The 20036-nt window shown below is 44.3% G+C and overlaps 2 protein-coding genes across 2 annotated transcripts in view; one reads left to right on the top strand and one right to left on the bottom strand.

Annotated features, from left to right (window-relative positions):
- The window catches only part of LOC142202649 (caspase-7-like), a 436926-nt gene that overhangs the window by 279266 nt on the left and 137624 nt on the right, over positions 1 to 20036 (top strand). The window lies entirely within an intron of this gene.
- On the bottom strand, positions 14011 to 14768 carry TCIM (transcriptional and immune response regulator). The gene has a single exon (XM_075276129.1). It carries the CDS (start codon positions 14704 to 14706, stop codon positions 14419 to 14421), a length of 288 nt encoding a protein of 95 aa, XP_075132230.1. The 5' UTR covers positions 14707 to 14768; the 3' UTR covers positions 14011 to 14418.

Raw genomic sequence — 20036 nt, 5'->3', positions numbered from 1 at the left:
CATTATCCTTGTAAAATAACCCCCATTCTCCTGGTCGGAGCTTGCTGCAGGGTCCCTGTGCCTACCTACAACTTTTCTTGGCGGGATTCGATCCCAGGACTCCAGTGCTGCAAGGCTGCAGTGCTAACCACTGAGCCACTGGGTTGATCCTACCTACAACTTTTCAAAACACCTGACCAGCCGTACTAACCTTCTTACACAAAGCACCCCTTCCCTCCACCTTGCCCATATATAACCTTAAATATAATTCCGAACAGACCAAATTTATGGGGTCGGCTACAGCTTTATTACATAGAGAGAGAGAGAGAGAGAGAGAGAGAGAGAGAGAGAGAGCACATATGCAGAAACCCTGTTGCCCCCCTTTCAGCGACCGATGTGATGTGTGTCACCCGAGTGCCAGCCACCTCGTCCTGGTGGGCACACGTTGGAGTTCCTTCAGGTGACACATCGGTAGTCCAAGGCTATCGGCGGGGAAGCAGGAGGGAATCCCAGCGTTATCGCGGCGGTCAGTATCTGGCCACGGTCAGTATCCGGTCGCGGTCAGTAGTATCTGGCTTAAGCAGCCGGCCGGCTCGCAACTCTTGTTATTGTCACCAGACACCTTGAGAGATGTTTAATGGAGCACAGAAGACGGATAAATAATTCATCTGCAGTGTCTATGAGTGCCATGGAGACCTGTGCAGCTTGTACAGCTGACTAACACCCAGCGTAACCTCAGAAGCTGGAGTATTTCCTAATGCTGTCGTCATGCTGGTAACAAGACGGCTCTTGTGCTTGGCTGTACTTTGTTCTGTTAGACAGATATTTCTCAGCAACTCTTCCCACGGCGGCTGAGTAACCGCAGGATACAAACATCCCGGAACTTAGTAGCACCAGGAATGAGGCGACAGGCTACAAGTATGACACAGTCAGGGCCTACTCATCTGAGAAGACGCACAATATGTACCATACCCCTCCCCCACCCTGATAGCAAATCCTATTAAATAGTGAAAAAAAGCTAATATTAAGAAGGAGTTTCTAGGAGTTAAGTATTGATGATTTTTCCATAACCCCTTCCTGCCAAACGGATATGTATGGGTGCGGTGACTTTAAAGGGATTCTATCATTAAAATGCTATTTTTTCTCCCTAACACATAGGAATAGCCTCATGAAAGGCTATTCTTCTCCTACCTTTAGATGTCTTCTCCGCACCACCGTTTGGTAGAAATCCCAGTTTTCTTTGGTATGCAAATGAGTTCTCTCGCAGCACTGAGGGCGGTCCCCAGCACTTAAACAGCACTGGGGGTGTCCCCAATGCTGCGAGAGAAATCTCCAGCTCCGCCTCCATCTTCTTCTGGAACGGCCTCTCTCCGCGCCTTCTTCCGGCACTGGGTTCAAACTTCTATGCATGTGCAGTCAGCTCTGCCATCGGGCCTTAGGCAGAGCCGACTGCCCATGCCTGCGGCTGTTTTTTTGTGGCCGCTTACCACAGCATACTGTTTGAGCGCTGGAGACCGCCCCCAGTGCTGCGAGAGAACTCATTTGTATACTGAAGAAAACCGGGACCTCTACCGAACAGTGGCGCGGAGAAGACATTTAAAGGCAGGAAAAGAGTAGCCTTTCTTAAGGCAATTCCTACGTGTTAGTGAGAAAAAAATAGCATATTAATGATAGAATCCCTTTAAACATCGCACATGCTCAGGAACTGAGCAGGCTCCATAAAAGCCAGGTCTCTGCTGTTTAATACTGCAGAGACCCAACTATTTGATGTGACATCTTCAGAGTAGCCACATGTGGGCGCACCATGTCAATGATGATTGTCATCCAGCTGTCCCCTATTAAAGGCTCCGAGGCCTGTCATCACTGAGTTGCCACAGCGGGCTGCCATAGGCCTGTGGTGGCGAACCTATGGCACACGTGCCAGAGGTGGTCCTCAGAGCCCTCTCTGTGGGCTCCCATCTGTGGAGCATATTATACTATGTGAGGATCACTGTGGAGCACATTGTACTGTGTGAGGCCACTGTGGAGCACATTGTACTGTGTGGGGCCACTGTGGAGCAAATTGTACTGTGTGGGGCCAATGTGGAGCAGACTGGACTGTGTAGGAGCCCTTCACTATTTATGTCACACAGTTTCTGTTTTATACCAGACATGTGATATTAGTACAGGCTATAATAACATTTCACTGTCACCATAAAACAGATCCTGTGCAATGTAAATCGTGAACATTAATTGTTGTTTGTATCATTGCAAGCTCTGTAAAGCCCCATTCACACGACTGCATTTTGCGAGTCTGTAACTATCTGCAATTGTGGATCCGCACAGTATAAAGGTTCAGTTGCCGTGTTGACACTAATGTGATAATTTAGTGGGTTTTCGGATGGAGTTTGGGTATTTGGTATCTAAAAGGTTCACCCTCATTGCCATAGGTAATAGATTTTACAATATACTGCAACAGATTAGCATTGCAATGTATTGTATGGATGATCAGATTCCCTAGGGTTCAAGTCCTAGAAGGTCTAAAATTAAAAAAAAATTCTAAAATCTTTTGAAAATCACCCAATTTGTCGTCCAATAAAAGATACAGGTGTCCGAACATAAAAAGAGAAAAAAAAATATTTTTCTTGTTTAAAATTTGGAATTTTTGTAAAGGTATTAAATTATATATATATATATATATATATATATATATACCGTATTTTCCGGACTATAAGGCGCACATAAAATACTTCGATTTCCTCAGAAATCGAAAGTGCGCCTTATAGTCCGGTGCGCCTTATATAAGGCTTGAAGCGGCGGCACGCGAGGAGTTAAGCGGCGGCACGCGAGGAGTTAAGCGGCGGCCGCCGGCAAAGTCTCCATGCCGCTTCCATACAGTGCAATGGGAGCGCGCTATTCAAATAGTATTCGTTCATCTCTATTTGAATAGCGCGCTCTCATTGTAATGTATGGAAGCGGCATGCAGACTTTGCCGGCGGCCGCTGCTTAAAGAGATTCTACTAGAGATGAGCGAGTACTGTTCGGATCAGCCGATCCGAACAGTACTCGCTCAACTCTAGATTCTACCATTAAAAGAACCTCTTCCCCCTAACCACGTCGGAATAGCCTTAAAAGACTATTCTTCTCTTACCTTTCCCATAGCCAGCGCCGCCTTCTCCCTGAGCTGTGTTCGCGCCTTCCGTGTCGTCTTCTTTGGGCCTCATGGATGACGCATGCGCAGTCGGCTCTGGCTGCGAGAGCCTGTTAGAGCCGACTGCGCATGCGTCATCCATGAGGCCCAAAGAAGACAGAGACGGAGCTGCGGAAGAAGGCGGCGCTGGCTATGGTAAAAAGGTAAGGAGATTATTCCGACGTGATCAAGAAGGAAGTTCTTTTAAAGGTAGAATCCCTTTAACTCCTCGTGTGCCAAGCGCTTCCATTCATTTCAATGGAAGCGTGCCATTGAAATGAATAGAAGCGGCTGGCACGCGGGGGGTTAAGCGGCCGCCGGCAAAGTCTGCCGGCCGCCGCTTTCAATCATATAAGGCGCACCGGACAGCGCTGCGCCTTGTAGTCCGGTGCGCCTTATATATGGACCTAGGCAGGACTATAAGGCGCTCATGGGTAATGCGCCTTATAGTCCGGTGCGCCTTATAGTCCGCAAAATACGGTATATATATATATATATATATATATATATATATATATATATATATATATAAAAAATAATAATAAATTTGCTATCCCTGTGACCGTACCGACCAGCCGAATATAGGTAGACTCATTTTTACTGCATGAATAGAACCCACCCGAACCTTGCCAAACTCAGTTTTCTCCAATTCCACTCCATTCTGAACAAGGAGGCTTAACAGTATTCACTTAAAAAAAAAAAAATCCTGACTCTGGCCACTAGCCAAAAAATCTGCTGACACTTCCCGTTTTCTGTAGATTTCTTTGCAGCATTGTGTCTAGGTGTCTGCTGTGTCTATAGCCCACAGTCTAGAAGATAGAAAGCCACAGATTATTTTAGTTGGAAGTGCAAGATTTACAGAATGTTTTTTTTTTGTTTTGTTTTTTAGTAAACATAGATTATAAAATGGGATAGTGAAAAACATCACCAAAAATTATTAGAAATACATAAAAAAACATGTAAACAAAAGGTCACTTTCTCATGACATATCCTTAAGGTCTCATACACATGACCGTACTTTCTGTCCGCAGTTGCAGATCTATTGTGGATGAGAGTAAATTCACACGGGGTTTTTTGGTCAGGCTGTATCCGCCTCAAAATCCTGACCAAAAAGAATGCTCCCATTGAAATCAATGGGAGCCGGTCAGTTCTTTTTTCGGGGAGCCGTTTGTTCTGGAAATAAAGGCGAGATGCTAATTCTTTCAGGCGGATTCACCTCGCTGCACTGCAGCGGCATCCAGTCACAGCTACCCGTATTTTGGAAGCGGCCTCCGTTCCGGTCCAAAAAACCCTGTGTGAACGTAACCTAAGGGTACTAACCCATACATTTCTATGGGGCCATACACACAGCGGTAGTTTTTATGCTTGTGTGTCTGGGTGAAATTGAAGATTTGCAAAATATGGAGCAAGTCCTCTATACATGTCTGTCCGTCAGTTCATTCTCAATGTATGGGTCACTGAAAACCACAGATGACTCAGGGATAGCAATCTGCGTGCCATCTGTGCTATTTTTACTAACCCATAGACTGCACCAGGTCTTAGGTTGGAAGACAGTAGCCATGTTTTTCTCAACCTCACTAGTCCCGTTATTATATAATGGGCTCACTTATCTCCAGTCACAAGGACCTAGCAAGAAATGAGCAAATCAGTTTGGATGGAGCCGGATTCCACACAGGTTTGGCTCAAAACTTGGGGGTTCCTCACCCCCGAATCACTATTACACATAGGGGTCTTGTGAAACACCAGATTATAATAAATGGAGACCCAGGGAAGGTGCAAAAATATAATAAACTGCTATACTAACTTTCTAGGGCAACCTTGTGCTGTCTGGAACTTCCTCAGGTTCCTCTTCCATCCTCCTGGGTGATGTCACGTGCCAAGATGGGCCACTGGGACCTTCTATTTGGGTCTTAACAGTCACATGGGCTACACTGACATGACACTTGCCTTACAGTGTCTTCGCTCCTTCCCATATAATCTCAGAAACAACATCTCTCGTTCTATATATCAACATACTATGGAGTCTTAGGGAGCATTCAGACGATGAAATGCGGCACTGATTCTTGCACGATAACTCGCGTAAGAATCGGCGCTGCAAAACAGAATCCCATTGATTTCAATGTGGTACGCGCACTAAACGGAACCCATTGAAGTCACTGGGATTCTGTTTTGCAGCGCTGATATCGTGCCAGAATCAGTGCCGCATTACATCGTGTGAATGCACCCTTAGGCCCGCTTCACATCTGCTTGGGAACCTCCCGAATAGGAAACCTATACGCATAAAAAAGTGATTACCTGGGAAACCTGCGGACCCAATGGACTATAATGGGTCCATGTGGTTTCCGAACAAAACATGCGCAGAGAAAAGTCCTGTAAGCAGCACTTTTCTCTCCACATGTTTTGTGTGGAAACCATACAGACCCCATTATAGTCTATGGGGTTTCCTTCCGCTTTCTTATACGTATAGGTTTCCGTTCAGGAGGTCCCCAAGTGGACTTCCAGAACGGAAACCCGAACGCAGATATGAACTGAGCCTTAAGAGTACCCAAAACAAATCTTCTGAATTTTGGCCATATCTAGTCCCTACATATGGAGGAATATGAAATCCAAAGATATGAGATCTAGTGACCTAGTGTTTCGCAGGTGAGGAGTTGGGGGTTTCTGCTGGTAGACATTTCAGACATACGTACCTGTAGGCTAGTGCTTGCCCAGATGAAGGGAGGTCTAGCTATGACCCTGTGTTTAGAAGGCAATGCCCGAGCTACACCATTGTGAATCTGCCATAGTCTGTGTAACCTTATTTCTTATATAATTGTTGTTTGTGCTAATAGCCCTTATAAAACATCTTATACAATACATACTCCATTGTCCTGTAGCATCTGATATGTCACGGCATCATGCTCACATACTTCTAATGATTCCCCGTAACCTTTATGATTCAGCCGCACTTGGCCTTGCATTCATTATGACTGTGCCTTAAATAATTGGGTTGAGTCTCTTTGGCAGTGAAGGGGTGTAGAGAATGGCCCGAGGCCGCCACAGCTGGACCCGGCTATTCTCAGAGCTCCATAAACAGCAAAAAGAGGAAAAACAAACAGACTTAAAAATACCCCGGCAAGAATGTGAATTATGTTCTGTATTCTTCTTGGTCCTTTTGTCCTCTTAAGAAATGACATCATGGTGTAAGGACCCCAAATACAGTATTGTTCACGGTGCGCCTGGACAGGTCAGATGTGCTGCAGATGGTCAGCGATATAGTGTAGCGCCGGTGCAGGATTCACATTTTTGCCCTATTTGTCCCCCTCTTTGAATGGTAAGAGTATGTTCGCACTTTTGCAAAATTCTGTCCCTGACCATTCTGTATGTCTAGGAATATTTTTGCTGCATGTGAACGAATTTCTGCAAGTTCCTATTAGAACAGCAGACAAGCCGCAGGAAAATCTGCAATAAATCTGTCCTATGTGAACATGCCGTAAGATCGATAAATATGCTGCAAGGAATTGTTGGGATCCCACAACTTTCAACCTATATATTGCAAAGGTTATAAGCTGAGGGTTAAACTGCAGCAATAATCGCCACGTGGCGGGTGTAAAACGTATAGGTCACTTTATGTTACGGGTTTTAGTAGCAGCCTATGGATGACAATTCTATATATCACATGTAGTATACTGCTAGTGTATATTGCAACACATTAGCCAATGGAACGTAGAAAATGGAAGACGTGGAAATAGACCCGCGGTGCAGAGTGTAAATCGGTAGCGTGTCACTTTCACTCTCTGTTATTTTTCTGTGGATTTGTTTATAAGAGTCAAGCACATCCTATCGCATCCTGAAACACTGTAGTAATACCAATGGTGACATTTAAGATATACTGATACCATCTATAAACACTGAGCTGCGGGACATTCGGACACTGCTGTCTGGAATAAGTGTCTGGCATTAAAAGTTAGTTTTGCAGAGATGAAGAATTTGCAGACCAAACATGGCATGGGAATTACCAAGTACATTCTCTATTGGTAGGGAGGGTGTAATACTACAGCTACTACCGTCCTACACTGCTACTACTGTTATATACTGCTCCTATACTACTGTCCTATACTGCTACTGCTGTTATATACTGCTCCTATACTACTGTCCTATACTGCTACTGCTGTTATATACTGCTCTTATACTACTGGCCTATACTGCTACTGCTGTTATATACTGCTCCTATACTACTGTCCTATACTGCTACTACTGTTATATACTGCTCCTATACTACTGTCCTATACTGCTACTGCTGTTATATACTGCTCCTATACTACTGTCCTATACTGCTACTGCTGTTATATACTGCTCCTATACTACTGTCCTATACTGCTACTGCTGTTATATACTGCTCTTATACTACAGTCCTATACTGCTACTGCTGTTATATACTGCTCCTATACTACTGTCCTATACTGCTACTGCTGTTATATACTGCTCCTATACTACTGTCCTATACTGCTACTGCTGTTATATACTGCTCTTATACTACAGTCCTATACTGCTACTGCTGTTATATACTGCTCCTATACTACTGGCCTATACAGCTACTGCTGTTATATACTGCTCTTATACTACTGACCTATACTGCTACTGCTGTTATATACTGCTCCTATACTATTGGCCTATACTGCTACTGCTGTTATATACTGCTCCTATACTACCACTACAGTCCTATACTGCTACTGCTTTTATATACTGCTCCTATACTACCACTACTGTCCTATACTGCTACTGCTATTATATACTGCTCCTATACTACTGTCCTATACAGATACTGCTGTTATATACTGCTCCTATACTACTGTCCTATACTGCTACTACTGTTATATACTGCTCCTATACTACTGTCCTATACTGCTACTACTGTTATATACTGCTCCTATACTACTGTCCTATACTGCTACTGCTGTTATATACTGCTCTTATACTACTGACCTATACTGCTACTGCTGTTATATACTGCTCCTATACTATTGGCCTATACTGCTACTGCTGTTATATACTGCTCCTATACTACCACTACAGTCCTATACTGCTACTGCTTTTATATACTGCTCCTATACTACTGTCCTATACTGCTACTGCTATTATATACTGCTCCTATACTACTGTCCTATACAGATACTGCTGTTATATACTGCTCCTATACTACTGTCCTATACTGCTACTGCTATTATATACTGCTCCTATACTACTGTCCTATACAGATACTGCTGTTATATACTGCTCCTATACTACTGTCCTATACTGCTACTGCTGTTATATACTGCTCTTATACTACTGACCTATACTGCTACTGCTGTTATATACTGCTCCTATACTATTGGCCTATACTGCTACTGCTGTTATATACTGCTCCTATACTACCACTACAGTCCTATACTGCTACTGCTGTTATATACTGCTCCTATACTACCACTACAGTCCTATACTGCTACTGCTTTTATATACTGCTCCTATACTACTGTCCTATACTGCTACTGCTATTATATACTGCTCCTATACTACTGTCCTATACAGATACTGCTGTTATATACTGCTCTTATACTACTGGCCTATACTGCTACTGCTGTTATATACTGCTCTTATACTACCACTACAGTCCTATACTGCTACTGCTTTTATATACTGCTCCTATACTACCACTACAGTCCTATACTGCTACTGCTTTTATATACTGCTCCTATACTACCACTACAGTCCTATACTGCTACTGCTTTTATATACTGCTCCTATACTACTGTCCTATACTGCTACTGCTGTTATATACTGCTCCTATACTACTGACCTGTACAGCTACTGCTGTTATATACTGCTCCTATACTACCACTACAGTCCTATACTGCTACTGCTGTTATATACTGCTCCTATACTACTGGTCACAGTGCTGTATACTACTATACAGCACTGTGACCAGGGGGCCCTAGAAGACGAGACCCACTTCCTGCTACACTGCACCAAATACTCAGCTGTGAGGGCCGTCTACTACCAAAGACTCTCTGCCCACATCCCAGACTTCACATCTGCAGACGAGAAGAGGAAACTCTACATCTTACTGGGAGAAGAAGAGGCCACTGTGGAGATCGCTGCCCAATACGTGTCCAGCTGTCACCAAATAAGAGGAAGATGAGACTCCACGGACTGTTATATTTATCCCAAAACACCCGCCCCACCCCACCCCACCTCCCCATATAGCAGTCACCAACGAAGAGGAAGATGAGACTCCATGGACTGTTATACCCCAAACCAACCGCCCCACCCCACCTCCCCATATAACGGTCACCAACGAAGAGGAAGATGAGACTCCATGGACTGTTATACCCCAAACCACCCACCCCACCCCCACCACTCACCCACCCGAGTCCAACTCCCCCCCACTTTACTAGCTTTGGCAATGCCAAATATCTATTCGGACGTGCCAATAAAGCTTCTTTTGATTTGATTTGACCTATACAGCTACTGCTGTTATATACTGCTCCTATACTACCACTACAGTCCTATACTGCTACTGCTGTTATATACTGCTCCTATACTACTGGCCTATACTACTACTGCTGTTATATACTGCTCCTATACTACTGGCCTATACTGCTACTGCTGTTATATACTGCTCCTATACTATTGTCCTATACTGCTACTGTTGTTATATACTGCTCCTATACTACTGTCCTATACTGCTACTGTTGTTATATACTGCTCCTATACTACAGTCCTATACTGCTACTGCTGTTATATACTGCTCCTATACTATTGTCCTATACTGCTACTGTTGTTATATACTGCTCCTATACTACTGTCCTATACTGCTACTGCTGTTATATACTGCTCCTATACTATTGTCCTATACTGCTACTGTTGTTATATACTGCTCCTATACTACAGTCCTATACTGCTACTGCTGTTATATACTGCTCCTATACTATTGTCCTATACTGCTACTGTTGTTATATACTGCTCCTATACTACTGTCCTATACAGCTACTGTTGTTATATACTGCTCCTATACTATTGTCCTATACTGCTACTGTTGTTATATACTGCTCCTATACTACTGTCCTATACAGCTACTGTTGTTATATACTGCTCCTATACTACAGTCCTATACTGCTACTGCTGTTATATACTGCTCCTATACTATTGTCCTATACTGCTACTGCTGTTATAAATTACTACTACTGTCCTTTACCGCTATCACTATCCTATACTACTACTCTCTTATACTACTACCATCCTATAATATTACTGTATAGGACTACTATTACTGTATACTGCTGCAACCATCTTATAGTATTACTGCCCTATGCCACTAACACTGTCCTATAGTACTACTAATGCTCTATACTACTACTGCTACTACTATACTATAATATATAACTGCCCTATACCACTACCATTGTCCTATAGTACTAATACTGCTCTAACCTACTACTACCATCTGACGCCTGGTTCACATCTGTGTTTGATATTCCGTTCGGGAAGTCCGCTTGGGGACCCCCGAACAGAATACTGAAGACATTAAAATGCAGTTTAGCTAAGAAACCACACGGAACCCATAGACTATAATGGGGTCTGTGTGGTTTCCGCACGAAACATGCGGAGAGAAAAGTACAGCAAGTGGCACTTTTCTATCTGCATGTTTCGTGCGGAAACCTAGTGGAAACCACACAGACCCCCATCATAGTCTGTGGGGTCCGTGTGATTTCTTAGCTAAACGCTTTTTAATGCATATAGGTTTCTGTTTGGGGGGTTCCTAAGTGGACTCCTCGAATGGAAACCCGAACGCAGATGTGAACCAGGTCTTATAGTATTACTGCCCTATGCCTCTACCACTGTCCTATAATACTACTATTGCTCTATTCTACTACTACCATCCTATAACACTACTGTCCTATACTATTTATTTATTTATTTATTTATTATGTTTACTCATATATCGCCATCATATTCCGCAGCGCTTTACAGATATTGTCAGTTACTGTCCCATATAGGGCTCACAATCTACATTCCCTATCAGTATGTCTTTGGTGTGTGGGAGGAAACTGGAGTACCCACTACAGTGCTAACCACTGAGCCACTGTGCTGCCCTATACTATCACTACTGTCTCATATTACTACTGTTCTAAGAACTACAAATCCCAGTAAACATATCAGCCACATCAGGATTTATTGGCTGAGAAGCTGCCATCATTGTTACAGGATCCTTCCATGTGTTGTATTATAATATCTGCACATACATATGTAGCAGCGATGGGTTACCATGTGGCACACTCATAGTGAACAGTGGTTTACGATAACACTACAGTAAAATCAGGAATCAATCATCTTAATAAAACAAGTTATCAAGATGATGCAACACAATTTCACCTCTGCTACATCTGTATTCTAACCACTGAAGATGATGTAGGGTGTTCTTATGTTATATGATGTTATCAGGTATTTGCCTTTAGCTTCAGGCTTACAGGTGGCAACGAGCGATCACACCCATGACACGTCTGTAGTGATTACATATCACTTTCACTGGAATGTCAAGTATTTGTGATGTCACCGTGTGTTACACATACCTACGCTATATATAGGTTACACATAAGCACATTATATAGGTATATAGGTATATGTGTGTGTGTGTGTGTGTGTGTGTATATATATATATATATTACATACAAATATACAAAATAGAATATATAATATACACTGTATATGTATTACACATACACAAATAATATATATATATATATATATATATATATATACACACACACACATATATCACACATTCTATATTATTATTATTATTAAATTTAAATATATATATATATATATATATATATATATATATATATATATAATTTTTTCTTCCACCTGGGCCTGTACATCTCCTTATACAGATGTAGCAGAGCCCAGTTTGATAATACACACAGGTAATTCTCCCGCATTATCTTTGCTCAGTGTGCCACCCTGCAGCCCAACTCAGCTCTGCTACATCCGCATTTCCTCAGGAATCACCAGCCACCACCATAACCTCCTGCTTTCCATTGCTGTGCTAATAATAATGATTGCAATGACTCCCCACACCCCTATCTACCTGCAGGTAGGTATGGACAGGGGCGTAACTACCGTGGTAGCAGCAGTAGCAGCTGCCACAGGGCCCGGGCCATTAGGGGGCCCGGTAACAGCCGCTACCGCTGCGTTTTTTTTTTTTTGTTTTTTTTTTAAGTCCGTTACGGGCCCTATTCACTTGCCGATCCTGGCTGGGCCGGGATCGGCAAGTGACACTGCGGGCCCCACAGAGGCTATCATTATACTCGGGGGTCTTTGCAGACCCCCGAGTATAATGATCGGCGGACCGGAGAGGTAAGGTAACATAAAAAACAGTGTTACTTACCTCTCCACGATCCTGCCAGGCCTCCGTCATTCGTGTCTGACGTCTCTGACGTCACATGACCCAGGCCAGCTTCCCGGGTCATGTGACGTCTGACGTCATTAAAGCTGGACCAGAGCGGCGGCCGACAGGAACAGGTAAGCAACTATCTCTGTTCTTTTAATGGTTTTAATCCCCCGGGTCTCCGATTATTATACTCTGGGGTCTTTTCAGACCCCAGAGTATAATAAATGTTTATAGGTGTCCACAGTGGGACATATGGGGACACTATAGGGGTTAATACTGTGTGCAGGGGACACTATAGGGGTTAATACTGTATGTAGGGGACACTATAGGGGTTAATACTGTGTGCAGGGGACACTATAGGGGTTAATACTGTGTGCAGGGGACACTATAGGGGTTAATACTGTGTGTAGGGGACACTATAGGGGTTAATACTGTGTGTGCATTGGACACTATAGGGGTTAATACTGTGTGTGCATTGGACACTATAGGGGTTAATACTGTGTGTAGGGGACACTATAGGGGTTAATACTGTGTGTGCATTGGACACTATAGGGGTTAATAATACTTTGTGCATTGGACACTATAGGGGTTAATACTGTGTGTGCATTGGACACTATAGGGGTTAATACTGTGTGTAGGGGACACTATAGGGGTTAATACTGTGTGTGCATTGGACACTATAGGGGTTAATACTGTGTGTGCAGGGGACACTATAGGGGTTAATACTGTGTGCATTGGACACTATAGGGGTTAATACTGTGTGCAGGGGACACTATTGGGGATAATACTGTGTGCAGAGGCCACTAATGGACATAATACTGTGTGCAGGGCTTACTAAGGGACATAATAGAGTGCGGAGGAGGGGGTCAGTCGAGGTCTTCGGCATCGGTTTGGGGAGGGGGGGCCCCATGTCAAAAGTTCGCCACGGGGCCCCGCCATTCCTAGTTACGCCACTGGGTATGGATTAACCTCCAAGTGACCAGTTGCCTTTTATTTACCCCCTTTCACACCTGAATGTTTAACCCTTACGTGATATCATACACCACTATCCTACACGTATCATTATGATAGACACCATGATAGTACTTAAGGGTTAATAAACCGCTTGTGAAACTTCTATTATTTCTCAAGTACATGAGATTGTCAGGAATAACCAGAGAACATAAGGGTCATAAGATATATTATATATATATATATATATATATATATATATATATATATATATATATATATATATAGTCATAAGATCATAAGATGTGCGCAGGACACATAGGACAGACATAGGACTACAAATCCCAGCATGTCCAGAAGAACACGTTAGGACTTGTAGTTCTACAGCTGAAGTGATGAAGGAACAAATACATTAGAAATAAGTCCATAGAGAAGGAAATGTAAATTATAAGTCAATTTATTAACAAAATCTATAAAAGACAATATAAAATAGCTTGGATGAAGTATAAGAGCACCAATAACAGTCACATTATCATCTCTCGCCAGTAACTCGCCAGTCCTTTGCCTCCTTTGGGCCCCCCATAGCCTTGCTAGGGAGAATTTGCTTGGACCCTGGAGGGAACATGTCCTTGGCCCGGGGCCCCAGATAGTCCATAGTTCTCAGCATCTCCTTCAGTCACCCTGGAGACACGTGCCGCCTCCTAGAACAGTCTCTGTTGGAGCACATGCTCCCGTCTCAGCAGGACAGTCTCTTGAGGTTAGAGTGCAAGCTCTGCAGAACAGTCTCTCAATTCTTCACGGTGAAATCAGTGAGTGACATGCTTGCCAGACCATCAGCTTTCTCCAGACTTCTTCTCAGGCTTTGACGTCTCAGCTTAGATTGTAAGCTCTCCAGCCAAGGAGTTCAGATCACCTTGATGGGAAGTTTGCGGAGTTTGAGGAATTGCAGGATTTTGTCCCTGGTCCTCTGCTTTAGGGCCAGCAGCGCCCTGGCTTTCTCCTCATTGTCCTGGTCAATGCAGAAGATGATCCTGGCTCGGTCCTCTGCTTTCTTATCGCCAGTCTTTTTAAAGAGTTTCTGCAGCGACTCCTGGTCTACTCCTTCAAAGATATTGGCTGAGGCTTTCTTGCGTGAAGCAGTGTCAAAGCGGTAGCCGTAGACCGAGGGGCTGACTCTCAGTGAGGTGGACATGATGCTGGTACTTGTAGTGTCTAGGCAGTGAGGTCACTGTAGCTTATTGCTAGGAGCTGTGCTCGCCACAACTGGTGCTGTGTGACCGGCTCAGCCGCCTTATATCCTGAGCCCGCACATTGCTCTGATGACATCATCCACCCACAGGGAGGGCCCGGAATTCAGACTTAACCCCTTCTTCTAGGAGAAGATTTTCCGGCGTGAGCACTTTCTGCAGAAATTTCCATTAAAATCTTTTTTTTTTTTTTTTCTTATGAAAAATCTGCTATCTAAACCTATGGCGTGAAAATATAGCAGAGCTGAGTTTGTCATTGGACATAATTCATTATATCATGCTGGTTTTGGCGGCTTTAGGTTCTGAACATTCTGCAAATGTGTTCAATAACAGATTCAGCTCTGCTACATGTGTATAGAATATTATACTATGCAGAGACCTGGGTATGCCGCAGTGTGGTAAGAGTACATTCACACAGGGCAGGTTACTAGCATGATAAGGACGCTCTACGTGACACGTGAAATTCATTTGTATGGCGCCCCACCTGCATTATAAATGACATGTCTGGGTGTCCAGGCGAGACTTCCAGTGTGTGACCGGGCACACCTGGCACAACCCATGTGCCTGGCTGTGTGGTAGAGCTGGAACAGGATTAGGAAACTGCATTATCAGTCAGGATAGTGTGAATGATCACTATAAATAGCGTGCGGCTGTCCAGGTGTTGGGACACTACTACTCCCAGCATGCTCAATGCTGTGGATGATGGGCACTGTAGGGCTGGAGCGCCAGGTTGGCATGGAGGTTGCTGGGCTGTAATTCTGTCCGCCAACCCATGGACAGCGCTGATTGTCATGGGACAGTCCCATCAATTGTCTGCAAAAGGGTGCACTGTAGGTGTATACTGTAGGTGGACTGTGGTGTATACTGTAGGTGCATTGTAGTGTATACTGTAGGTGTACTGTAGCATATACTGTAGGTGGACTGTAGTGTATTCTGTAGTTGGACTGTAGTGTATACTGTTGGTGCACTGTGGCATATACTGTAGGTGGACTATATGTATACTATAGATGTACTGTAGCATATACTTTAGTGCACACTGTAGGTGCACTGTAGTGTATACTGTAGGTGGATTGTAGTGTATTCTGTAGTTGGACTGTAGTGTATACTGTTGATGCACTGTAGTATATACTGTAGGTGCATTGTAGAGTATATTGTAGGTGGATTGTAGCGTATACCGTAGGTGCATTGTAGTGTATATTAAAGATGTACTGTAGCGTTTATTGTAGGTGCACTGTAGTGTATATTGTGGGTGCACTGTAGTGTATACTGTAGGTGGACTGTAGAGTAGTGTATACTGTAGGTGAATTGTAGTGTATACTGTAGGTGGACTGTAGGGTATATTATAGGTGCACTGTAGTGTATATTGTAGGTATATACTGTAGATGCACTGTAGTGTATATTGTAGATGCACTGTAGTGTATACTGTAGGTGCACTGTAGTGTATACTGTTGGTGGACTGTAGTATATACTGTAGGTGCATTGTAGAGTATATTGGAGGTCCACAGTAGCGTATACTCTAGGTGCACTGTAGAGTAGTGTATACTGTAGGTGCACTGTAGTGTATAATGTAGGTGGACTGTAGTATATACTGTAGGTGCACTGTAGTGTACACTGTAGGTGCATTGTAGTGTATACTGTAGGTGCACTGTAGGTGTAGTGTATAAAACTGGCTTTTCTGCACACTTTGAGGGTGATCGGGGTTCCAGTCTTTGGGATTAAGTTTGGGGCTCCCTGGCGACTCTGCCCTCACAGATGTGACCGTGGTCTTGGTGAAGCAGTTGCAGGGCGCCCAGTAATCTTTGGTTAGGCCAATAGGAATCTTGGTCAGAGTCCTGGTGCATACCTCCCAACTTTTGAAGAACCGAAAGAGGGACAAAATGTGCGGCGCGCGCTGCAAATTTAGCCCCGCCCACTTTTGTGTTGACTCCACCCACTCATTAATTTTTCATGTGCCCGCACACAGTATAATCCTCCTACAGTCACCCGTAAATTATATGTCCCACCTCTATCTCTCCCCCAGTTTCATATACACCCTTCATCTGCCCCCAGATTCATGTCCCCCCTCCATCTCTGCCTCCAGATTCATGTTCCTCCATCTCTGCCCCCAGATTCATGTCCCTCCATCTCTGCCTCCAGATTCATGTTCCTCCATCTCTGCCCCCAGTTTCATGTCCTCTCCATCTCTGCCTCCAGATTCATGTTCCTCCATCTCTGCGCCCAGATTCATGTCCCTCCATCTCTGCCCCCAGATTCATGTCCCCCCATCTCTGCCCCCAGTTTCATGTCCCTCCATCTCTGCCCCCAGATTCATGTCCCCCCATCTCTGCCCCCAGATTCATGTCCCTCCATCTCTGCCCCCAGATTCCTGTCCCTCCATCTCTGCCCCCAGATTCATGTCCCCATCTCTTCCCCCAGATTCATGTCCCTCCATCTCTGCCCCCAGATTCATGTCCCTCCATCTCTGCCCCCATTGTCATGCCGTCCTCTCCATCTCTGCCCACAGATTCCTGTCCCTCCATCTCTGCCCCCAGATTCATGTCTCTCCATCTCTGCCCCCAGATTCATGTCCCCCATCTCTTCCCCCAGATTCATGTCCCCACATCTCTGCCCCCAGATTCATGTCCCTCCATCTCTGCCCCCATATTCATGTCCCTCCATCTCTGCCCCCATTGTCATGCCGTCCTCTCCATCTCTGCCCCCAGTGTCATGCCGTCCTCTCCATCTCTGCCCCCAGATTCACGTTCCACCTCCACATTAAACTTACCTTCTCCTCCGCTCCCTCGCCGCTCTCTGCCCGCCTCTCTCGCTGACACATGCGGCTGAAGGAAGGAGCTGACATAGGTCAGCTCCTCGCTTCGCCGCTGCCCGCCTCTCTCCATGACATATGCGGCTGAAGCTGCTCGCGTGCTCGCTTCGCTGCTGCGTGTCTCTCTCGCTGACACATGCGGCTGAAGCGAGGGGCTGACCTGTGTCAGCATCTCGCTTCGCTGCTGCTGCCGCCGGCTCCTGGCTTGTGTCAGCTCCTTGCTTCAGCCGCATATGTGTTCAACTCAGATCTGCGTCCTCTGGACGCAGATATGAGTTGAAATCGGGACATACCTCCCTCCAACCGGGACCGCGGGACATGTCACCCAAATCGGGACTGTCCCGCGGAAATCGGGACGGTTGGGAGGTATGCTGGTGTAGCCCCAGCCTTAGATCATTGAGCCGCACACACTTTAGCTTGAAGTGAAGTAAAATAATCTTTAATTCGTGACTTCAGCACAAGAAAACTTTGTCCACACAATTACACGCCATGTTTTCTGCTACTTCTCCTGCTGCCATGGATCTAGCTGGACGAAGGTCATCTGACCGAAACGTTGCGGCGTGTTTGTGATCTACAGCTTGGCCTCTTTGTCACAATCTTCCCTTACATGGTGTATAATTGTTTGGACAAAGTTTTCTTGTGCTGAAGTCACGAATTAAAGATTATTTTTGCTTCCCTTCAAGTTAAAGTGGCTTTGGCTCAAAAAACCGCAGTGACTGCTGAAACACGTAAAATAAAGGCCGCAACATTTGTCGTGCTATAGTCGTGCAACATTAAAAGCCATTCATTTCTATGGTGTCGTATGCGACATGGTAACGTGACAAAACCCAACCTTGATTGTTATCGTCTCCACCATATATAATCGTAGATGGTTCGGCACCATTGCATATACAATATCACCATGTAACTGATATCTCACATTGATGACATCACAGGTGATCTGTATACTCTCCCGCCATGGGAACGAACCCCAAATAGTATATATATAGGTCACCTCCCCCGCCCTGCGTAATACGGGGATGTTTGTTTCATAATTTCCCTGAGCTATTGTAGATGTCATACGGTTTATTTTAGTGTAAGTCTATGTAAGGAGTCACCGACCTGTTTATATCTTCAGTATATTGCGGGATTATACGAGATTATCATCTGTTTATATTTTATCCATGTGCTGACAATCTGTGAGAATTTAGCGCTAAAGTTTCCAGAATTGTCATGAAAAGCTTCCTGCAGTAGGAACACATACATGATGTAGCAGAGCTGAGTTTGTCATATGGTCCTGTGCATTGCAAACTGCAAATAAACCGAAATCCAGCAAACCATGCAGTCTTAAAGGGTTAACTTAACTCTGCTACGTCTGACAATACTGCGAAAGCCGTAAATTTCCGAAAAATGTGATAAAGGACACGAGTTTCTATTGCATTGTCCCTAAAGTGTTAATATTTTAGATAAAAGTGCATGTGAGCGCCCCCTAGTGAGACAATATGAGTATTGTAGGGTAAGGATTACATCTCAGATAATGGGTTTTTATATGGAAATAGAAAAAATCGTAAATTATTTTATTAATTTTGAATTATTATTATTTATTGTTAGTTCTCCAATCATTTTGTGCGCCTTACGTTGGGGGATTTATCATATGGTTTTCTTTTACGCCATAGAGACGGATCGTGCCGCGATATGGCCCCTGTTTTTGTTTAGTGGTGCGAACTTGTAAATTGGTTTTTAATAGTATTTTGGGAATGGGAAAAATATCTCGAAAAATACATCAATCCTTAAAGTGACAGTGTCGCAAAAAAGCTGAATTTTTCCTGTTCCAAATGCTTAAAACTATCCTTCATGTTACCTACATGACTGTGTAGCTGCACACTGTATGTAAGGATATGGCGGTAGACGCCCAGCCCTGTACATTCTGTCCATAGGAAAACATTAGCACCTGTGTGCGGCCCCCTACAAGCGCGCTCTGTGTGCGGCCCCCAGGGGATACATGTCTCCAGCAGAACATCATCAATGTTACATGGGCGAGAACATTTATTTTAAGTGGAAGGGCTAAATATAGACCAAAGACTTCTAAGAGGAAACTGCCTTTATATAATGTTTACTGCACACAGGGGATGGGAGAGATGTGTGTGACAAGCCGTGGCTTTATAGGAGCAGCAACAATAACACCGCCATCAGTCAAGGTCACGTACCAGATCGTACGGTAACCCTTGGAATGCCATGCTGCAGACCCATACAATTATCTCTAGTAATATTGAGCTATAGGCAGAGGCGTAACATGATGCCCCCTGAATCTATAGTGGCGCCCTAACCCATTGGTATATTTAATGGGCCCCCTTATGGTCCAGGGCCCTGGTAGTGATGGTGCTACTGCTGCACCCCTTTTAGCAACGTCCTAGTTCGCACTTCCAACGTCCAGAGGTGGTCTGGTTCACTTTTGACAGTAAGAATAGTCCATCTAGGGATGGGTGGACT

Source organism: Leptodactylus fuscus, chromosome 5 (genome assembly GCF_031893055.1).
Source record: "Leptodactylus fuscus isolate aLepFus1 chromosome 5, aLepFus1.hap2, whole genome shotgun sequence".
In the NCBI taxonomy this organism is placed as follows: domain Eukaryota; kingdom Metazoa; phylum Chordata; class Amphibia; order Anura; family Leptodactylidae; genus Leptodactylus; species Leptodactylus fuscus.
The sequence above is the reverse complement of the archived record's forward strand: the minus strand, read 5'-3'. Positions and strand labels throughout refer to the sequence as shown.